This window comes from Budorcas taxicolor, chromosome 2, assembly GCF_023091745.1.
Source record: "Budorcas taxicolor isolate Tak-1 chromosome 2, Takin1.1, whole genome shotgun sequence".
NCBI lineage: Eukaryota > Metazoa > Chordata > Mammalia > Artiodactyla > Bovidae > Budorcas > Budorcas taxicolor.
This window is the reverse complement of record NC_068911.1, coordinates 159,732,270-159,750,791: the sequence shown is the minus strand read 5'-3', so window position 1 is coordinate 159,750,791 and position 18,522 is coordinate 159,732,270. Positions and strand designations below refer to the sequence as shown.

At 42.8% G+C, this 18,522-nt stretch overlaps 1 protein-coding gene across 3 annotated transcripts in view; it reads right to left on the bottom strand.

Annotated features, from left to right (window-relative positions):
* RHBDD1 (rhomboid domain containing 1) overlaps positions 1-18,522 on the bottom strand; it is a 134,496-nt gene that overhangs the window by 69,491 nt on the left and 46,483 nt on the right. For all 3 annotated transcript variants that reach the window (XM_052664153.1, XM_052664152.1, XM_052664154.1), the window contains one exon: positions 2,994-3,082. In XM_052664153.1, the coding sequence (XP_052520113.1) occupies positions 2,994-3,082 (89 nt within the window). The remainder of the gene's footprint in view (positions 1-2,993; positions 3,083-18,522) is intronic.

Sequence of the window (18,522 nt, the reverse complement as noted above, 5' to 3'; positions counted from 1 at the left end):
TTGACCAACATCTGCATCTATCCCACCTGTCACCGCCTGGAAACCACTGTTCTACTCTCTGGTTCTGTGAGTTCAGTGTTTTTAGATTTCACACGTAAGTGACAACATACTTAATTATCCAGCTTATTTCACTTAGCACAGTGTCCTCCTGGCTCACCGACTGTATCAAAAACAGGATTAGTGTTCTTTTCATGACTGATAATACTCCATTATATATACACACATACCACATTTTCTTCACCCATTCATCACCCATTTGGGATGTTTCCCTATACTGGCTATAGTGAACAAATGCTATAAGGAACATGGGAGTACAGATATATCTTCGAGACACTGATTTCTTTTCCTTTGGAAATACACACAGAAGTGGGATTCCTGGATCATATGGTAGTCTTATTTTTTATTTTTTGAGGACCCTCCATGCTATTTTCCATAGTGGCTGCACCAGTATACATTCTCACTAACATCCTCACCTAACTTTGTTGTCTCTTGTCTTTTTGATAACAGCTGTCTTAACGATTCCTGACTGCCATCAATGTTATAAAGCTACGGTAAACAAAGCAGTATGTGCGTGTGTGTGCCCAGTCACGTAGCCGTGCCCAGCTCTTTGCAACCCCTTGGACTGTAGCCCGCCAGACTCTGTCCATGGGATTCTCCAGCAAGATTAGTGAAGTGGGTTGCCATTTCCTTCTGTAGGGGATCTTCCTGACCCAGGGATCGAACCCGTGTCTTCTCTGTCTCCTGCAATGGCAGGGAGATTCTTTACCACTGAGCCACCTGGGAAGCCCATTGTATACTATAAAGCTATAGTCAACAAAACAGGATGGTACTGGAATAAAAACAGACATATTGTCTGATAGAACAGAATAGCCCTAAAGCTGTAACTACCAGCCTTTCCAACAATTACTAGCTTCTTTGTAACAAAGCTCAAAGTCATTATAAATAATTTCTGAACAATTAAAATATATTCTCTTTTGTTTGGGGTTAGTCCTACAGGGAACAGAATGTGGTGGGGACAATGAAACTCTAACTTATACTCTCTGAAGTTCCTTAAGGTTCCTGACGACATAAGATGGTCTCCGCCTTCTAAAGGACCAAGCTTGGTCTTTGAGATCTCTGTACAAGTAGAGATGCTCTGGCTATAGAGAGAACATGCCCTATAACAAGGGTGTTTGTGAGCCATGTTCTTACCCTTCCTAAGGGACTTTCCTGTTTCTTACCCCTGAAAGGGCAATAGGACAGAAAATTTAGCACTGGTGAAGGAAAGGAGAGAGGGAAGAGTAACAGGGGACACCCTCAGTGTGATGCTCCTTTCCCAGGAGTTATCAGACAGTTCATGTATTTCCACAGGGCTCCTGTGTCCCTTCAGTTCTCAAATCACTCTTTCTCCTGCTTTACTGGAAAAAAGGCAGAGATTGCAGGCTATTTGTGAACAGCACTGAATGTTTCAACTTCTAGTATTCAATTTTCTACTTATTATACTGAAAATATAATGATGTAAAAATAAGTCTCCTTAGAAAACAGGCAAGGTTTCAGGGAGGAAACTAAAAGTTAAAATGTTACAATTATGGGGAAAATCCTCTTTAAAAACAAAATATTTGCCTAAATTTCATAATATGTCTGTAAGAAAGCTTTAATAATCACTTAATCCTCACACACACACACAAAAGAAACAAAATATTAGACTTCTAAGAATCATTTCTTTTCCTATATCAGCACTGAGGACATTTGGGCAACAAAACTCATAACAAGATTTCCATAATTACGTTGTATCAAAAATATAATAAAATGCTACATTTTCAATACAGGGGGCTCCTGCTGTCTCCTCCAGGCACACACACCAGAAACACTGTAAGATGCAAATGTAGGAAAATAAAAACTTGTGTGGATGCAACACAGTCTGTAAAAATCACCCAAAAGTGAATACAACCAGCTAACAAAGGCAAGAGCACAATGTTTAGAAAGCTTTCTAATATCATGAATATTATATGGTTTGTAAGAATACCAATCATCGGCACAAATAGTGAAAACAAATTATTTATGGTTCAAGAGAAGGTAAAATAGTCTCAGAAGATTCCCCATGAGTAAAAGATGAAATATTGGAACTCATATGGTCTATAGAACAAGTGTTTGTAAAACAGTTTCCTTATAAGTCAAGACTAGTATAGCATTTTCAATTAAGAGAGCCAAACAATTCATAGGTTTCCTAAGTAAAATAAAGTATTTTCATTGAGCAGCAATTAGAAGGGAAATAATTTTTTTAATTAAAAAGCAGGAGCCATGCTTCAGGAATAACAGACTTGGTTTGGCCATGCGTGAAAAAACGTCTCACCCGCCAAGGACCTAGTAGTCATTCTGAATTCTTTAAAATACTGACCTTGTACTTCAGTACAGATTTGTCTTTTTTTTAACTTTGCCTTGCACTTTGAATTCATGGGATATTACAGAAGAAAGCATATTTTAAACCTGCTTTAGTTCTCTCAGTTTCAAGGAAATAGTGGTTTTCGGTAAGTGGCAATAATGCTGTGGGTGTTTAAGTGTGTACCTCATTTGTCCCCTAAGAAAGCATCAGGTTTAAAACTGGGGCTTTCAGTCTTCTTTTTGGAGCCATGAGAGGACCAACACCAGCTGGTTCACCTCTTAGTTTAAAAAGAGCCTATTAGGGAATTCCTAAGTTGAATCACAGGGAAACTTGGGGTTGCTTTTATTCCCATTAAAACGAAGATGAACTTCCAACTAGCCAAGCCAAAGGCGTTCTGTGCTTATGTGCTCAGTTCCTCAGTCGTGTCTGACTTTGCGACCCCATGGACTATAGCCCGCCAGGCTCCTCTGTCCATGGAGTTCTCCAGGCAAGAATACTGGAGTGGATTGCCATTTCCTACTCCAGGGGATCTTGCCAACTCTGGGAACGAACTAGCGTCTTTTATGTCTCCTGCGTTGTGGCAGGTGGATTCTTTACCATTAAGCCAGTGAAGAAGCCCTGTTCTCCATACCTGTGCACGATTCCATGATCTTCTTCAGAGGCCCATGAGTGTACATCAGTCCAACAAGAATTCCAGCCAGATGCCCGGCAAAGGAAGTCCTAGTAGAGAAGGAGAACCTTCATGAGTGTTTGCTCTGCTGCGGACTACACACTGTCTTCTCAATAGCCAGGGGCGTGTCAGTTAATCACAGTTTGCAGGCTCTAGTTCTGTATCACATCTTTCATGCTGAGCAGCATTTAACTCAGTCCCAAGGGCATCACTTCCTACCTTACAAGAAAAAAAAAAGTACAATGAATAACAAGCATAACAGGTTTAAAAGGCAATCTCCTTCCTTGACCAAGAGAAGTGACCTGGCTCCTTCAGGACAGCAGAAGCGTTTTTGTCAAGACAACCCATTATACTTCTTCCAGTTTTATGCCTGTAGCTCTTATTAGGAAGTATCAATGAAATCCATTTCCTCTGAATTAAAATCTTGAATTAGTCAGCCACTGTGAGGGATGGCTGTTACCTGTGTTCACTGCAGACCAGACAGCTACAGTTTTCCCACTCTGACTAGGGAGGCAAAGAGCAAGAGAAAACTTTGCAGAAGAGATTGAGACGTCCACCCCCTCTCACACTCCTCACATAAATGTGGATCTTTCAGTCCCTCAGCCCCCCAAAAACCCCAAAATGTAAACCTCAAGCTTGAAAGATGAGATAGAGCTTTAAATCAGTTCCACTGTTCTTAAAATAGCATCTATGATTCGAAATTGCTTCTAAATATAAATACAAGGCAAACCCCAGCTACGTATATGCTGAATGAGTAAAAGGAGTAAATTGAAGATCATCCAGCCTGGCTTTCTGCCGCCCCCAGCTCCCGCTCTCAGTGCAGCCCACGCCCTCCATCAGTTATTTTCCCCAAACGGAGGTGAGGTCATGTATGTCACTGCCATCCTGTTGGGCTCACTGACTCCTCTGCTTACAGACACTATAGCCTGTGCTCAAGGCCTTCCCACTCATGGCCCTGCCCATCTCTTCTCTCTGTCCTCATCTCCTACTAAACCCACCCCTACAGCCTACTGCCATACCCCTCAAGAGCTCACTGGTGACCCCACGGCTAAAAGGAAGAGTACCCCGTCATAAAAACTCTTCACATCTCAGGTGACGGGCTCCTCTTCCTTCGAAAGTTACCAAGGAGCTGATGTAAACTCCAAGAGCACAGTGACTTTTGTGGTCTACACAGAGCTATCTCGCACACCTAGGATGGTGCCTGGCACAGGACAGACACCCAAATATGTGCGGAATGCATAATTCCAGTGTCCCAGGATGGTTTCAGCAAGAAGAGCAGGAGGCAGCTTAAAGTCGCTGTGCCTTCGGCCTCAGAGCACTGGCTGTGCCATGGCAGGGACTGAGCTGTGCCACTGACGCCATCACCCTGGCGAGATGCAGAATCAAGTCCAGTATGCCTTGTGACCGTGGCGGCAAAGGACAGGGGCGAGAGGCCCTTAACACCACAAGTGAGGCCGCCACAAGTAACTGTCACGGTCTCAGGGCCAGGGAGAGTTGCTGGCTCGCAGGAAAGAAACAGACAAGGGAGCGCTTCAGAGAAAAAGATGAAAGGAAGCCTTGTGTGGGCAGGACGGTCCTGCCCAATGGCCAATTCAGTCACACTACTGCCCAAACAAGGCTCCGCATGCGTCTACACACACTGAAAGACACACCATGTGCGGGCGTGCATGTATGCACGCACATACACACATTCACATAATCATTCCTTAAGGATAGCTGTTATTTTCATCAAATATTTCTAACTAACAGCATGTTTGACCTGATAATAAAAACATGGGATCAGACAGTCAGTTTTCCATTTTCAGGGAAGAACAATATTAACTGTGCTTTCCTTTAGCTTTTCCAAAAAAAACCCGAACTGTACTTATTTTATTCTGTTTTTAGGCAAATAAACTCTCCAACTAGTTCAAGGAATGGCAAAGAAAGTGGTGGTTTGAGCAAAGAAGAGGCCAGAATCAAAACTTTAAAAACAGTAACTTCAATTTAACTGAAAAGAATAAAATACATCAATATCTTTGAAACTTTTTTTTTATAGTTTTTTATTTTTTTAATTTTAAAATCTTTAATTCTTACATGTGTTCCCAAACATGAACCCCCCTTCCACCTCCCTCCCCATAACATCTCTGTGGGTCATCCCCATGCACCAGCCCCAAGCATGCTGTATCCTTCGTCAGACATAGACTGGCGATTCAATTCTTACATGATGGTATACATGAAGCCAATCTTTATGGTAAGTTATACAGCTATAACATGACATGGGAGAAAATTTCAGTTTTAAATCCCAACCTATTAAACAATCAAGTTTAAACCTCATTTATAAATTAGAGCACAATAGTTAATATAGTAAAAAAAAAAAAAAAAAAAAGACGTATATTTTGTATTAAGCTTCCCAGTGGCTCAGCAATAAAGAATCTGCCTTGCCAATGCAGGCAACTTGGGTTCTGTCCCTGGGTCGGCAAGATCCCCTGGAGGAAGAAATGGCAGTCCACTCCAGTACTGTTGCCTGGAGAATGCATGGACAGAGGAGCCTGGCAGGCTACAGTCCATGGGGTTGCAGAAAGTCAGACACAACGGAGCGACCAAACAATAACATAGTTTCTCTCTCTAAATGGGTTTGTAGAAGTCTAAGTTATAATCACATTACAGATAACTAAGGAAGGGAGGCGGGCAGACCAGAGACTATATTTCATTATCTGCCTAAATTCAGCATTCTCCACTAAAGTCCCATCTCAACACTCTTACTGTCCTTATCATTTCATTTAAGCAATACAGAAGTGTTTTCTTTTAAAATAAAAAATACGCAGAACTTATGATCTTATTCAATCAAAACTTAGAACCTCTCAGGACTTCCCCAGTGGTCCAGTAGTTAAGACCCTCCGTTTCCAGTGCAGCAGGTGAAGGCTTGATTCCTGGTCGGGAAACTAAGATCCCACCTGCTGCACACGGCATAGCTAACACAAACAACCAACCCCTGAGAAAGTCTCAACATTATACACAGAAAAGGGAAGGATGCCATCCATGACAAAGGAATCATATGCTTGTCTCAAGAGGTGAGTTAACCTGCTCCATGCTGTAGGTAACTGTTTGACAAACCACTGCCCTTCGCCTTCTAAGAGATAGCCATGTCATGAGAGAGGAAACAGACCTGCAGAGGAGAAACGGAAGTGGAGCTGGGAGCTTCCTTCTCCCCGGTAGGATGGGGTAGTCCAGTCCTAGGATTAGGACACTTTATCCCGGCCCCTGGGGGTGCTGGAGAGGAGGCAGGGATAAAGGAGGCCCCGGGGCTTTGAAGGAAGAAGACACACCAAGGCTCTCTGATTAGTGGCTGGGAATGTCAAATGTCACAGCTCTAGAAACAGACTGTGTTCCTAGGATCATAATGACACATGCTAAACAGATGTTTCAACATTTCTGACATCTGAGGCTCCCCGAGCTCCACAGCAGCCCTCCTAGAAGGTGCACTCTCCTCTGCTCTTACTTACACCTGCTGGCTGACACCCCAAGTGGCAGGCTGGGGAAACCCTGCTTTTAGGAACAGCCTGAGAAGGTCTCAGGTTGGCATGAGGATCTGGTGACCTTGTCTCCTCCATCCTAATCTACGGCAGTTCCTCAGAGACAGAGCCACTGTCCTCAACTCTGCATCCACGACCTCACCTGGCACAGCATCGGCAGCACTGAGAAGTGGCCTGACTCTAGTTCTTAGTAAACAACTCCTGAAGGAGTGGAGAAGTAGAATTAAGCTTAACACACAAAACGTACACACCTGACCTACATTACAACTACACTCCAAAAGCACAAGAAACACCGGTCACCAGTGAATAGCTGCGTTAGTATCAAGTTTCACTGGGAGAGACAATGATTGCACACACACTTCCTCCTCGTGCTCACTCCTGCACACTTGGACAACGTATTACACAAACCATGTGTTCACTGAACAAAACAACGGCACTAAGTCTGTTATTATAGCCTAAAATTGATCACTTAGAAGCTTTGTTTCTTCTGATAGCTCAAGAGGGACTCTTTAGAAAATCCTAACAACTATAGTCAAACATTGACTGTGATGGTGAGATGTGGCCACAAGAGCCAGATATACCACTGCTGTGTGTGGCCACACAGGATGTGCGCTGTGTGAACTACAGACAGAAGGCAAATCACCTGTCCAGGGTCTCAGCGGTTCTGCAAAGTAACTGACAGATCCGAAATTCAAATCCAGATGCTCCGATCTCACTGTCAGAGCGAGTTAAGTGCTGATATAATTTCTTCTTAACTGGGGGACAATACAATGATCCAGTAGTCCTTTAACTTGTCCAGGTTCTAAATCTCTTTAAATGTGTGATAAATGCCGTGAATCTTGTCTGCGGAAAGACTCCACATTCACAAGGTATGTCAGTTACCATTTTAAGAAGTTCACAGATGCCCTGAATCCGATCCATGGACCTCTGATTAAAAATCCTTCCCTGAAAACAATTCATCACAAACAGAAGAATTTCAAATACTGGCACTAAGTCTAAGCAGTTACATACTCAATTGGAAAAACATTTTGTTTGTATTCAAACCCTAACACAGAGAGGCAGCCATTCCCTTAGATCACTTACGTTTATGAACATGTCCAACTTCTTTGTTGGCCCACGGCTCTCTCATGGTGGAACCTACATCTGCGATCAATTTCTTTCTCTCTAAAATCCAACGGTTAGCAATTCTTTCAGTTCAAGCCTGAAAGCAAAAATTCTGCCAGTCTTTATAGGTTCAAGAAGGTCCTATTTCTGAATCTACTACGGCTGCTAAGAAATGCTCTGACCATCGGACAGTCATTTTTCTATAGGTGATCCGGCTCTTCTCTCAGCGTTTCAGATTTCCTCTTTATGTTAGATTCACTGCCATTATGGGTCATTCCAGTTGTAAACTGGTTTAATTCCCTCCTTGAGATTTGCTGCTGCTTTTTCAACCTGAGGTCTCATGTCTTTCTATAGTTATGAAAAATCTTCATTGTTTTTCATCCTGTGGACCTCCAGCGATGTAGCACTTCTGTATTGAGCAGAGTGGGGGTTCAATACATGTTTATAGAAAAAAACTTCAAAAAAAAAAAAGAAAAGTAAATATCAAATCAATGTTGCTACATGTAAGGAATAGTGATGGTGGAAAGATAATTTGGGAGCAAAACTAAGATACTATTGTGGATCAAAGGTCAATTACCTCTCAGTAAAGCTGAAGAAAAGATACCATTGTGGATTTTAGTTCCACAGATGATATGCAGACAATATTATGAATACCAACACACAGCATTCTTTCCTACCATGCCAGCGTCAGCTGATCCCCCCACTCCTTTAACAGGCAAATTATTTGTCAGACTGAGCTAAGTGGTTATGCAAATGTTCCTACCGTCACACGCACTGTTGAAGAAGCAAATCTAAAGTTATGATCGGAAGCCAAGACAAGCTCTACAGGGCCTCTGTTAAACGGTGAACTCTGCCCACAGTTGCAGAGGTGATCCTCTCAGGCACAGTTCAGAAAGCAGGCAATGAATTACTCTAAGACGTGATCTCACTGTGGATGAACAGCAAAAGACCTCATTAAGGACGCAACTTGGTGGAAACCCAGTGTTGGACAAGGTAAGATGAAAAGGGAGGGTTAAAGACAGCCAGCTAGAAGTGGCCTCTGGTACTGGATGTTTCAGGATTTCCTCCTGTAAAAGCAGCTACTACCAGGTAGGGACTGAGTGGATCAGAAGGTCTGGGGATCTTAATAAAAGGCCCCTGACTGCCACGACAGAAACAAGATGTAGCAAGAATGTTTCAGCTTTAATGAACATCACTATGGAAAATCTCGATCAGATGGCTTCTTCCCAAGATGATACCCTGTTCTTAAACCATCTGTTTTCTATCTGTGATGCTTTGTTCAACCACAGCCAGCCTGATTCTTTAGCAATGGCACTGTGGGAGATACCTCATCTGTGTATCTCTCACCATACCTTCCTCATGCCCTCTCCAGCTCGCTGTGGCCTCAGAAGGAAACACTAGTCTCCTTCCAGTATTCTATCTCCTTAAAGGTAATGCAATCTCTACTCTCCATGTTGGTTCGATAAACATGGCACCGACCTCAAAGACAGAGCTGGGAGCTGACCACTGACATTTACTTCAGTCCCAGACAAACAAGAGCTAGACAAAAATAAGCATGACAAAGGTTGGAGGAGCCTCTCTTACACAAGAGCTTCCAATATAATAGATGATACCAAGCAATTGCTTGGCTCTCAAGTCCACATCTCTTAGCCTGGCAGCAAGAGAATCCCACGAGCTGGTTCAAGGAAGTAGCATTCATTCATTCACCAAATACTTATTGACTGACTACTACATAAACAAGACAAACAGTCACTGCCTCACAGAGTTTATAATTGGTGGGGGAAACACACACTAACAGTAAATTGTGTTAAGTGTAGGGAAGTGACGCCACTTTCCCTAGGGCGGTCTGGGATGGCTCCTTAAGTGACATTTACAGTGACATACACAGGATTTGAAGCTGGCAGGCCACGAGGCGAGGATGGGAGCCTCTGGCAGGGAAAAGTACATATGGAAGAACTTTGAGGGAAGGAAGAACTCAGTGTTTTAAAAACACTGAGATGGCTATGAGGTGGCTGAATACAGTGAGATGATGGAAACCATGAATTTCAGCATGAGATGAATTTAGAAAAACAGGTAAAGGTCAAGTCCTATAGGCCTTAGGTGCCATGCGGAGGAATTTGGGTCATTTCATAAGTACATTGGGAGGCCATTGGAGAAGTTTAAAAAGGAGGATTCTTAAGAGTGATCTATTCTGTCTGCTGAGCAGACTCTCAAGTGTCAGCAGACCAGGAAGGAGGCTAATGTAGCTCAGGTGAGAGGCAGCAGCTTGGAAGAGGGTGGGAGCAGTAAGCGTGGAGAGAAAAGAATGGCCTGAGGTCTATTTGGTGGCCAAGATAAAGGATTTGTTGATACATTCAGTGCAGGGGGTGAGGAAAAGGGAGAAAGCTAGGCTTCTAGCTTGTGTAATGAGACAGATGAGAGACCTACCTACTAAGATGGGTAAAACCAGAGAAAGAGGGGAGCGAGAGGGGAGAATCTAAGAGCTCCATTTTGATGTGTTTACTCTGAGATGCCTGCAAGACAGTTAAACAGAAATACCTAGGGGAGTGTTCACTAGATATCTGGATACCAAGTTGGAAATTGAGAGGAAGAATGACTCAAAATTCATATATTTAACTTTACTTGACTCCTAGAATATCTGTATACATAGGGCCATGACATTATATCTTTAAGTATATAACATACGAGGCTCCTCTGTCTATGGGATTCTCCAGGCAAGAATACTGGAGGGGGTAGCCATTCCCTTCTCCAGGGATCTCCTCGACCCAGGAATCGAACTCAGGTCTCCTGCATTGCAGGCAGAATCTTTACTGTCTGAGCCACCAGGGAAGCTCTGGTTCTGATGCATTATACACACCCCAATACACGTATACATATCTAAAAATAGGAGATACATAGAAAGAGCAACCAATTATATGGGGGAAAAGAACATCCCCCCTTCTTTGTTCCAAATTTCTTAAAAGAGTGTTTTTACTATGTTACTGGGGGCTCAGTCATGTCCGACTCTTCGCGACCCCATGGACTGGAGCCAGCTTCTCTGTCCACGGAATTTCCCAGGCAAAATTACTGCAGTGGTTTGCCATTTCCTCCTCCAGGGTTATCTTCCCGACCCAGGGATCAAAACTGTATTTTCCTATGTCTCCTGCACTGACAAACAGAGTCTTTACCACTGAGCTACCTTGGCAAGAATGTCATTATTTTTTAAAAATATATAAAGAAAACAGTAACTGGGCAAGGCTCTCATTTGAAAGACGACATTTCTCTCATTGATGTGGTAGATAAATGCAAATATTTTTGCTGTTGCTGTTGCGGTAAATCGTTAAGAAAGCTTTCCTCCATTTGGCACAGGCTAGTGTTTCTAAGTTGACTTCCAGATGGAAATCAAGATCACTAGCTTTGTAGCATTAATCAGTTTCTTTAGAGGCTGTGCTATTATTCAAATCTCCTTCAAAACATAATGAGAAGTTGTGCCAAATTAAATGAAAGCAACAGGTAAGTGAAATTACACACACAATAAATGAATAACCCAATACACTTAACTGGAGCACAGATGTTACAGAGTCAGTGTAATTCTCTAAGTGAGGCTGGTGTTCTTTTCCTCACCAGACACTTCATGTAGCTGGATACCTCCTTGAGTTCCCTCTCCCATACCGTCCACATCACTGTTGAGTAGGTTCCATTTGCCCCAAATCTCTCCATCTGCTCTGCACTGCCCTCAAGCCCTGTCCCATCCCAGGCTCAAGCCATTTGCAAAGGCTATGATTCCACTCTGCACAGCTTAATATGCACTGTGCCCTTTGCCTAGCTGAGCTCAAGCGAAACAGCCTTCCTGATCAGCCCTGACTGCTGCCTCAGGACAAGGCAGGGGTGGCTTCTTGGCTCTTGAAGTATCGTCTGAGTTCCTCCAGCATTTAAGGAACTTTCTTTGTCTGCAGGTGTGTCTGCCATTGCCCTGCTGCTTAACCTACTGGCTATGAACCCTATCACACCCAACAACCCCCAAGCCCAAATATTCTTTAATGCTCACTCTGTTTTATTATAATGGAATTTATAAATAACATATCTACACACACATTTTTAAAAACACAGACACAACACATACACTCAATCTCAATTCAATGCCCCAGCTGTAAACACTAGAAAATTTTAAATCACACAATAAAATACTATGAATTACAAATGTTTAGGGACTTTCCTGGTGGTCCAGTGTTAGCAGCCACCTGCCAATGCAGGGGACATCGGTTCAGTTCCTGGCCTGGGAAGATTCCACAAGCCGTGCGGCAACCGAGTCCATGCACCACAATGACCAAGTCCACACTGCAACTACTGAAGGCCCCGTGCCCCAGAGCCCATGCTCCCCAACAAGAGAAGCCCCTACTCGCCGCAACTAGAGAAAGCCCTCACAAAGTAATGAAGACCCGGCACAGCCAAAAATCGTTAAGTAAGATTTTGTAAAAAATGTTCAGTCATACCACCACCAGAAGACACATAAAGTGGTCCCTTTGTTTGCCCCTATGTATGGAATCTGCATGGAGAGATTCACAAATGCAGGTGGGGACAGATGGGCTTTCTGTGACTCAAACACCGCAGGCAGGGTTTCACTGGTGACATGACTTTATAGGAGGCTTTTGACTCTGAATAATGCAAAGTACAATCTTCTCTTAAGTTACATTTACAATTCAATTTACAATTTTCCTGGAAAAAGTCACTGCCTATTAAATCCATGCCAAAGAGGAAAATCTTTGTGTTTACATGAAAAGCACAATTAGGTTTCAGGCTCAGATAATCATAAACAGGTTTTTCACCTACATAAAAGCCCTTTCAACGGAATAGGGGTGTGGTGTGTGCAGGACATTCTTGTTGAAGGGGACAGTCCTGCAGGCTGCAGGGCAGCTGGTACCTGTGGTCTTCACAAACCAAGTGCCAGTAACTCCTCCACTAATCGTTATGATACCTGAAAACAACCCTGTAAACTTCCAAGAGCCTTCCTGGAGACCACGCCACCTAGCCTAGTGGAAAACCACTAGCTTAGCACACAGCAGAGGCTTACGAAATGTTCGTTGAATTGATGACCTTTAATCATTAAGCTTCAAAAATATTTTTCAAAGTACTTTTCATGTGACTACACCATGTACACATTCCAAGGATTCCAAGTAAATCTACAACATATTGAAGTGATACGCAAGAAAACTTCCCACCACAACTGAAACGCACACGGGAAGTCAGACTATTTGAAAGAGGCCATGATCACTTCCACACTGTGCTGCGGCAGAGTAAATGCAACTTGGCACAGGAAAAATGCTCTGCCATCTGCTATTACTACAGACGAAAATATTTCTGGATACCACATGAATGGTTATGTGCATATCACCTCCAGAAAGTAAATGTGAAATGAAAGAGAAGTGGGATTGTTTATAGCCTGATTTTAACATATGCTACTGTTATGAAGCAAATCAGCCTTGTAGAGGTATTTTCAGAAGGAGTGTCATAACTGGAAATCTCATGGCCCTATGGTAGTTGGGCTCTTTGAGGCTGTAAGAAGAGACTGGCTTAGATGACCCCAATTAATGAGAGTTCATTGTGGGGTACACAAGAAGAGAAGGACAGCAAGGAACAGTCTTGGCTGTGAACTGTGGCAGTGACTTCTACACTGCGCTGATACATACCAGAACACCAATGGTAGGCTTCTCTTACCAGGTGGTAGTCTTAATCCACTGGCTCTCTATCCTAGCTCTCAACTGAGTCCCTTAAAGAGATTTTCAAAGTCACAGCTCCTTGGACACCACTCGCAGAAATTCTGCAGAATTGTTCTCGAGTGGTATCTGGACATTGCTATTTGTTGGGTTACTTGTTGATAATGTTGTTTTTAATTCCCCAGGTGATTTTATGTGTTGGGGTTGAGGCCCACTGATCTTAAGCCAAAATTCAAATTCTAATGATGAGATTTCAGCTGGCATGGCAGGCTAACAAGAAAAACATTTTGAGTGTTGGCAAGACTCTTTACCCTGCAATGTACCCCCAGAGAAGTGACATCTGTTTCCCTTCTTGGTAAGTTGGTCTTAATATATCCTGAAAGGCAGCAAGAGAGTAGGTATAGCTTTGAAAATATGTGCAAGGAAACATGTGAACTTACTTCAAAAGATTTACAAGTTTTTTGTTCCTAGGAAAACATGATAATTTAGCTAATGCACCCATGTATTCAAGAGAGTCATATAAACATGGTCAAAATTGAAGACAGTAAAGAGCTAGGGTAATCCCTGAGCCTCTAAATTCAACAGAAAGATTGGGAAACAAAACTGGATCATAAAGCTAACCTATAATTTCAGAAAAGGTAAATTCCATTTGTGGTTAAATCTGGTCTGAATCAAAATTCTACAAATGCCCAACCTTCCCCATGACTTAGAGACCCAGACATGCCATGGACATCACATGCTGCTCCTGTAGCCACCTTATTGGTATGCCTGTGAGGCACAGTTGATGTTGAACAAGGACAAAGAACCCTCAGCTGCACAGTTCTGAAAACCGCCCATTAGAGTAGAATGTGTTTATGTAAGACAACATACTAGGCCGAACATCTGGGTGGACAACGTAATCCCAATGAAGCCATGAGATCCACAGGGGCTCATCTCAGGAGCACTGTCACAGTTGAAGATACACAGTCCCACCTTTGATGGAGGCCCAAGCAGGGCAGATGTGCCCTCATCTCCCCTGCTGGCAGCTGGAGCACCGACATGGGACCAATACATGGCCAGTGAGACACAGCTCACGCCTAATCTGGAGAAGACAGTGCTGAGAGTGCAGTGAGGCAGTGGCAATGGCACAAGGGTCCATCCAGTTCTCACAGGTCTTCCCCCAGCCCAATACTTCATTATTCTCAACAATTCTAGGAGTTGCTTGTCATCCTCCAGTACGTCTTTCCATGATCAAATATGCCAGAGTTAATTTCTGTTTTCCATCAAGAATCCTAACTGGTAAAAGGAACAGGTACATATATGGATGACAAGGAGGTTAAGTGGCTCTATTTTCTCTAGAATCACTAACTTTATGATGACGTAAGGCAGGAGCTGTTGGTCAACCCTGTCACTGTGTAGAGAGAGCTTTTCTGAGAAAGAAGCTCTGGTGGACAGATTCTAAGAGGAGCTTGGTGACTCCTAGTATTCATGCCCTTCATAAACCCTTCCTTCATAAGCATGGATGGGATTGGGACTTGCTTCTAACCTATAGAATAAAGCATGCAGCTTCCATGATCATATGACATAAAACTGTAATTTTTGCCTTGTGAGCAGACTCTTCCTTGCTAGCTTTGATGAAGGAAGTTGCCATATGGTGAGCTGACCTACAGAGAGATTCAAGTGGCAGAGAACTAAGGATGGCTTCTGGCTGAAAGCTGACAGCAAAGCTCTCAGTCCAACAACCCACAAAGACCTGAGTTCTTTCAAAAGCTACATAAGCATGGAAGCAGCTCCTTCCCCAGGAATGCCTTCAAATGAGACCTCAGTGCTGACAGACATCTCTGCTGCAGTCTCGTGAGAAAGCCTGACATGTAAGGCTTGAAAATTCTAATGAAAGTGTCAGAAAGGATGCTACCACACTAAAGAAATATTAACCCAAATGTTCAACTCACTGTACGAATTCCCAGTGAGTTGTATTTGGAGAAGGAAATGGCAACCCACTCCAGTATTCTTGGCTGGAGAATCCCATGGACAGAGGAGCCTGGCAGGCTACAGTCCATTGGGTCATAAGAGTAGGACATGACTTAGTGACTAGATCAACCACATACCCTTGTATTAGATACAGCTCAATTTGTTATGTGTGGGAGAAAATAAAAATACCATTGGAAGAAATAAAAGAGAAAATACAAACAAAAGTGGTCCATATAATGCTTAATACACTGGAAGTGTTAAAATGTGAGTCAAAATCCACTCACCTCACTTGTTAAAATTGAGAAACACTATTTTTCAATACTCATTTACTATCTCTAAAGGGCTTCTCAGACAGCACTAGTGGTAAAGAACCTGCCTGTCAGTGCAGGAGACATGGCCGATGTGGGTTCAATCCCTGGGGTGGGAAGATCCCCTGGAGAAGGAAATGACAACCCACCCCAGTATTCTCGCCTGGAAAATTCCATGGATAGAGGAGCCTGGCAGGCTATAGTCCAGGGAGCTGCAAAGATTTGGACACTGAGATCCAACCAGTCCATTCTGAAGGAGATCAGCCCTGGGATTTCTTTGGAAGGAATGATGCTAAAGCTGAAACTCCAGTACTTTGGCCACCTCATGCAAAAGAGTTGACTGATTGGAAAAGACTCTGATGCTGGGAGGGATTGGGGGCAGGAGGAGAAGGGGATGACCCAAGATGAGATGGCTGGATGGCATCACTGACTCGATGGACATGAGTCTGAGTGAACTCTGGGAGATGGTGATGGACAGGGAGGCCTGGCGTGCTGCAATTCATGGGGTCGCAAAGAGTCGGACATGACTGAGCGACTGAACTGAACTGAACTGAACTGAGTGACAGAGCACCTACTATTTCAAGAGCTCTCTGAAATACGTGGATACTTTTATCCAGTGAGGCGTCATTCTCAGGGGCTCTGATGTCCTCAGACTTGTGTGAGCTTCATCCGCCATTCTTCTTGTACCCACAGAAGACAGCTCAGAGGCACTGAAATGGTGGGAGCTTTTCCAATGAGTCTGATACTGATTTCAGGACTTTTTCTGTTTACCTTTTTAGTCCTCCCAACAAATTCACGAGATGCATACTGTTGTAGTTCCTACATAACAGACGAGGAACTGAATATTTGAAAAGTAAAACCAAGGGCCAGGGTTATGAAAATGAGATCTAAGAGAAAGTAGGAGTGATGCTCAATAATTGTGTGTTGAAAGGAGAACTGAGTAACGCATCTGTACCCAGTACTTCCTCACTGATGGATATACCTTCTGCTTGCTTTTGCTCAGACTTTTTAATTCTGGGAAAGCATAAGTAGGATGTATTATCTTCAGTGAGGAACATGAGGATAAGACGCCACATGTGTGACCAGAAGCCATACAACTGTTCATGTAACACAAGTCTAACAATATAGTGGATCATGTTTTACCCATAAAACATTTCCCCAAAATGAACTAATCTACTGATTTCTAATTTGTACCCCTCAACAAACTTTTTCAAAACAGCTATGTGTGCCTCCTTCAAATCTACTAAAAGACTTGTTTCACCAGGTGGTTTTAATTTTCTTTACTGTTTTCTAAGATCTTTTGCTGCCCGTTCCCCATCTGATCTTTTTTTCTTTTTAAAGTGCTGATTCTGAGCTGAACCTTATGAAAACTCAAGTGAAACCAGCATGCAAAATTCTATGGACTATAGATCAAAAGACGTCAAAGTCATCATTAAAAATGAAGACTTCAGAAGAGGATCTTAGAACAATATGGAGCAGAGGAGAAACACCCATCTCGTGAGCTGCACAGCCCACCTCTATGTGGACAGGGAACAACAGCTCTCGTGAGTCATTCCAGGCTAAATATAACAGTGTCCTCTTATCTATCATTGTGCATTCTGAGGTTTTAGCAACCCAAGGTCAACCATGGTCCAAAAATATTACATGGAAAATTCTAGAAATAAAAAATTCATAGATTTTAACTTGTGTGCTGCTCTGAGTAGCCTGATGAAACCTGTCACTGTCTTGGTCTGTCAGCTATCCTTTTGTCCAGCATATATGCCTGGAGATACTGAGTAGCCATCTGGGTTATCAGATCAACTGCCATGGTATCGGAGGATTTGTGTTCAAGTCACTCTTATTTTACTTAATAACAGCCTCAAAGTACAAGGGCAATTCAGATCTGCCAAAGATAAGCCATAAAGTGTTTCCTTTAAGTGAAAAGGTAAAAGTTTTCAACTTAATAAGGAGGAAAAACCGAATGCTGAGGTTGCTAAAATCTGCAATAAGAATGAATCTTCTATCAATGAAATTGAGAAGAAGGGAAAAAAACTTATGCTAGCTTTGCTGGCACATCTCAAACTGCAAAAGTTGGCTATCATGGTGTGTAATAAGCATTTAATTAAGATGGAAAAAATATTAAATTTGTACAATAAGGTATTTTGAGAGACCACATTCACATAACTTTTATTGCAGGATATTGTTGTGATTGTTCTATTTTATTATTATTACCATTACTCTTTCTGGTAGTTATGTATGGATGTGAATGTTGGACCATAAAGAAGGCTGAGCACAGAAGAATGGATGTGTTTGAACTGTGGTGTTGAAGAAGACTCTAGAGACTCCACTGGACAGTAAGGAGATCACACCAGTCAATCCTAAAAAAAATCAACCCTGAATACTCATTGGAAGGACTGATGCTGAAGCTGAAGCTCCAATACTTTGGCCACCTGATGTGAACAGCTAACTTATTGGAAAGACCTTGATGCTGGGAAAGACTGAAAGCAGGAGGATGTGGGTGACAGAGGATGAGACAGCTGGATGGCATCACTGATTCAATGGATGTGGATGTGGGCAAACTCCAGGGGATGGTGAGCGACAGGGAAGCTTGGCATGCTGCCGTCCATGGAGTTGCAAAGATCTGGATGTGACTTGGCAACTGAACAACAGCAACAACAATAATTAAACTTTGTGTCTAATTTATAAGTTGAGCTTTATCCTAGGTATGTATGTAGAGGAAGAACATTCATATAGGGTACAGCATGATCCCTGATTTCAGGCATCCACTGTGGGTCTCGGAATATATTTACTCAGAAGAAGGGGGTCCCTACTGTACTCAGAACGAGTCAGTCTTGTATTATCTGAAACACCATTACAAAGGATGTGTGTTAAACAGTATATCATCAGTCTGCTCAAGACATTTGATAGCAATCTTGATAGCAAT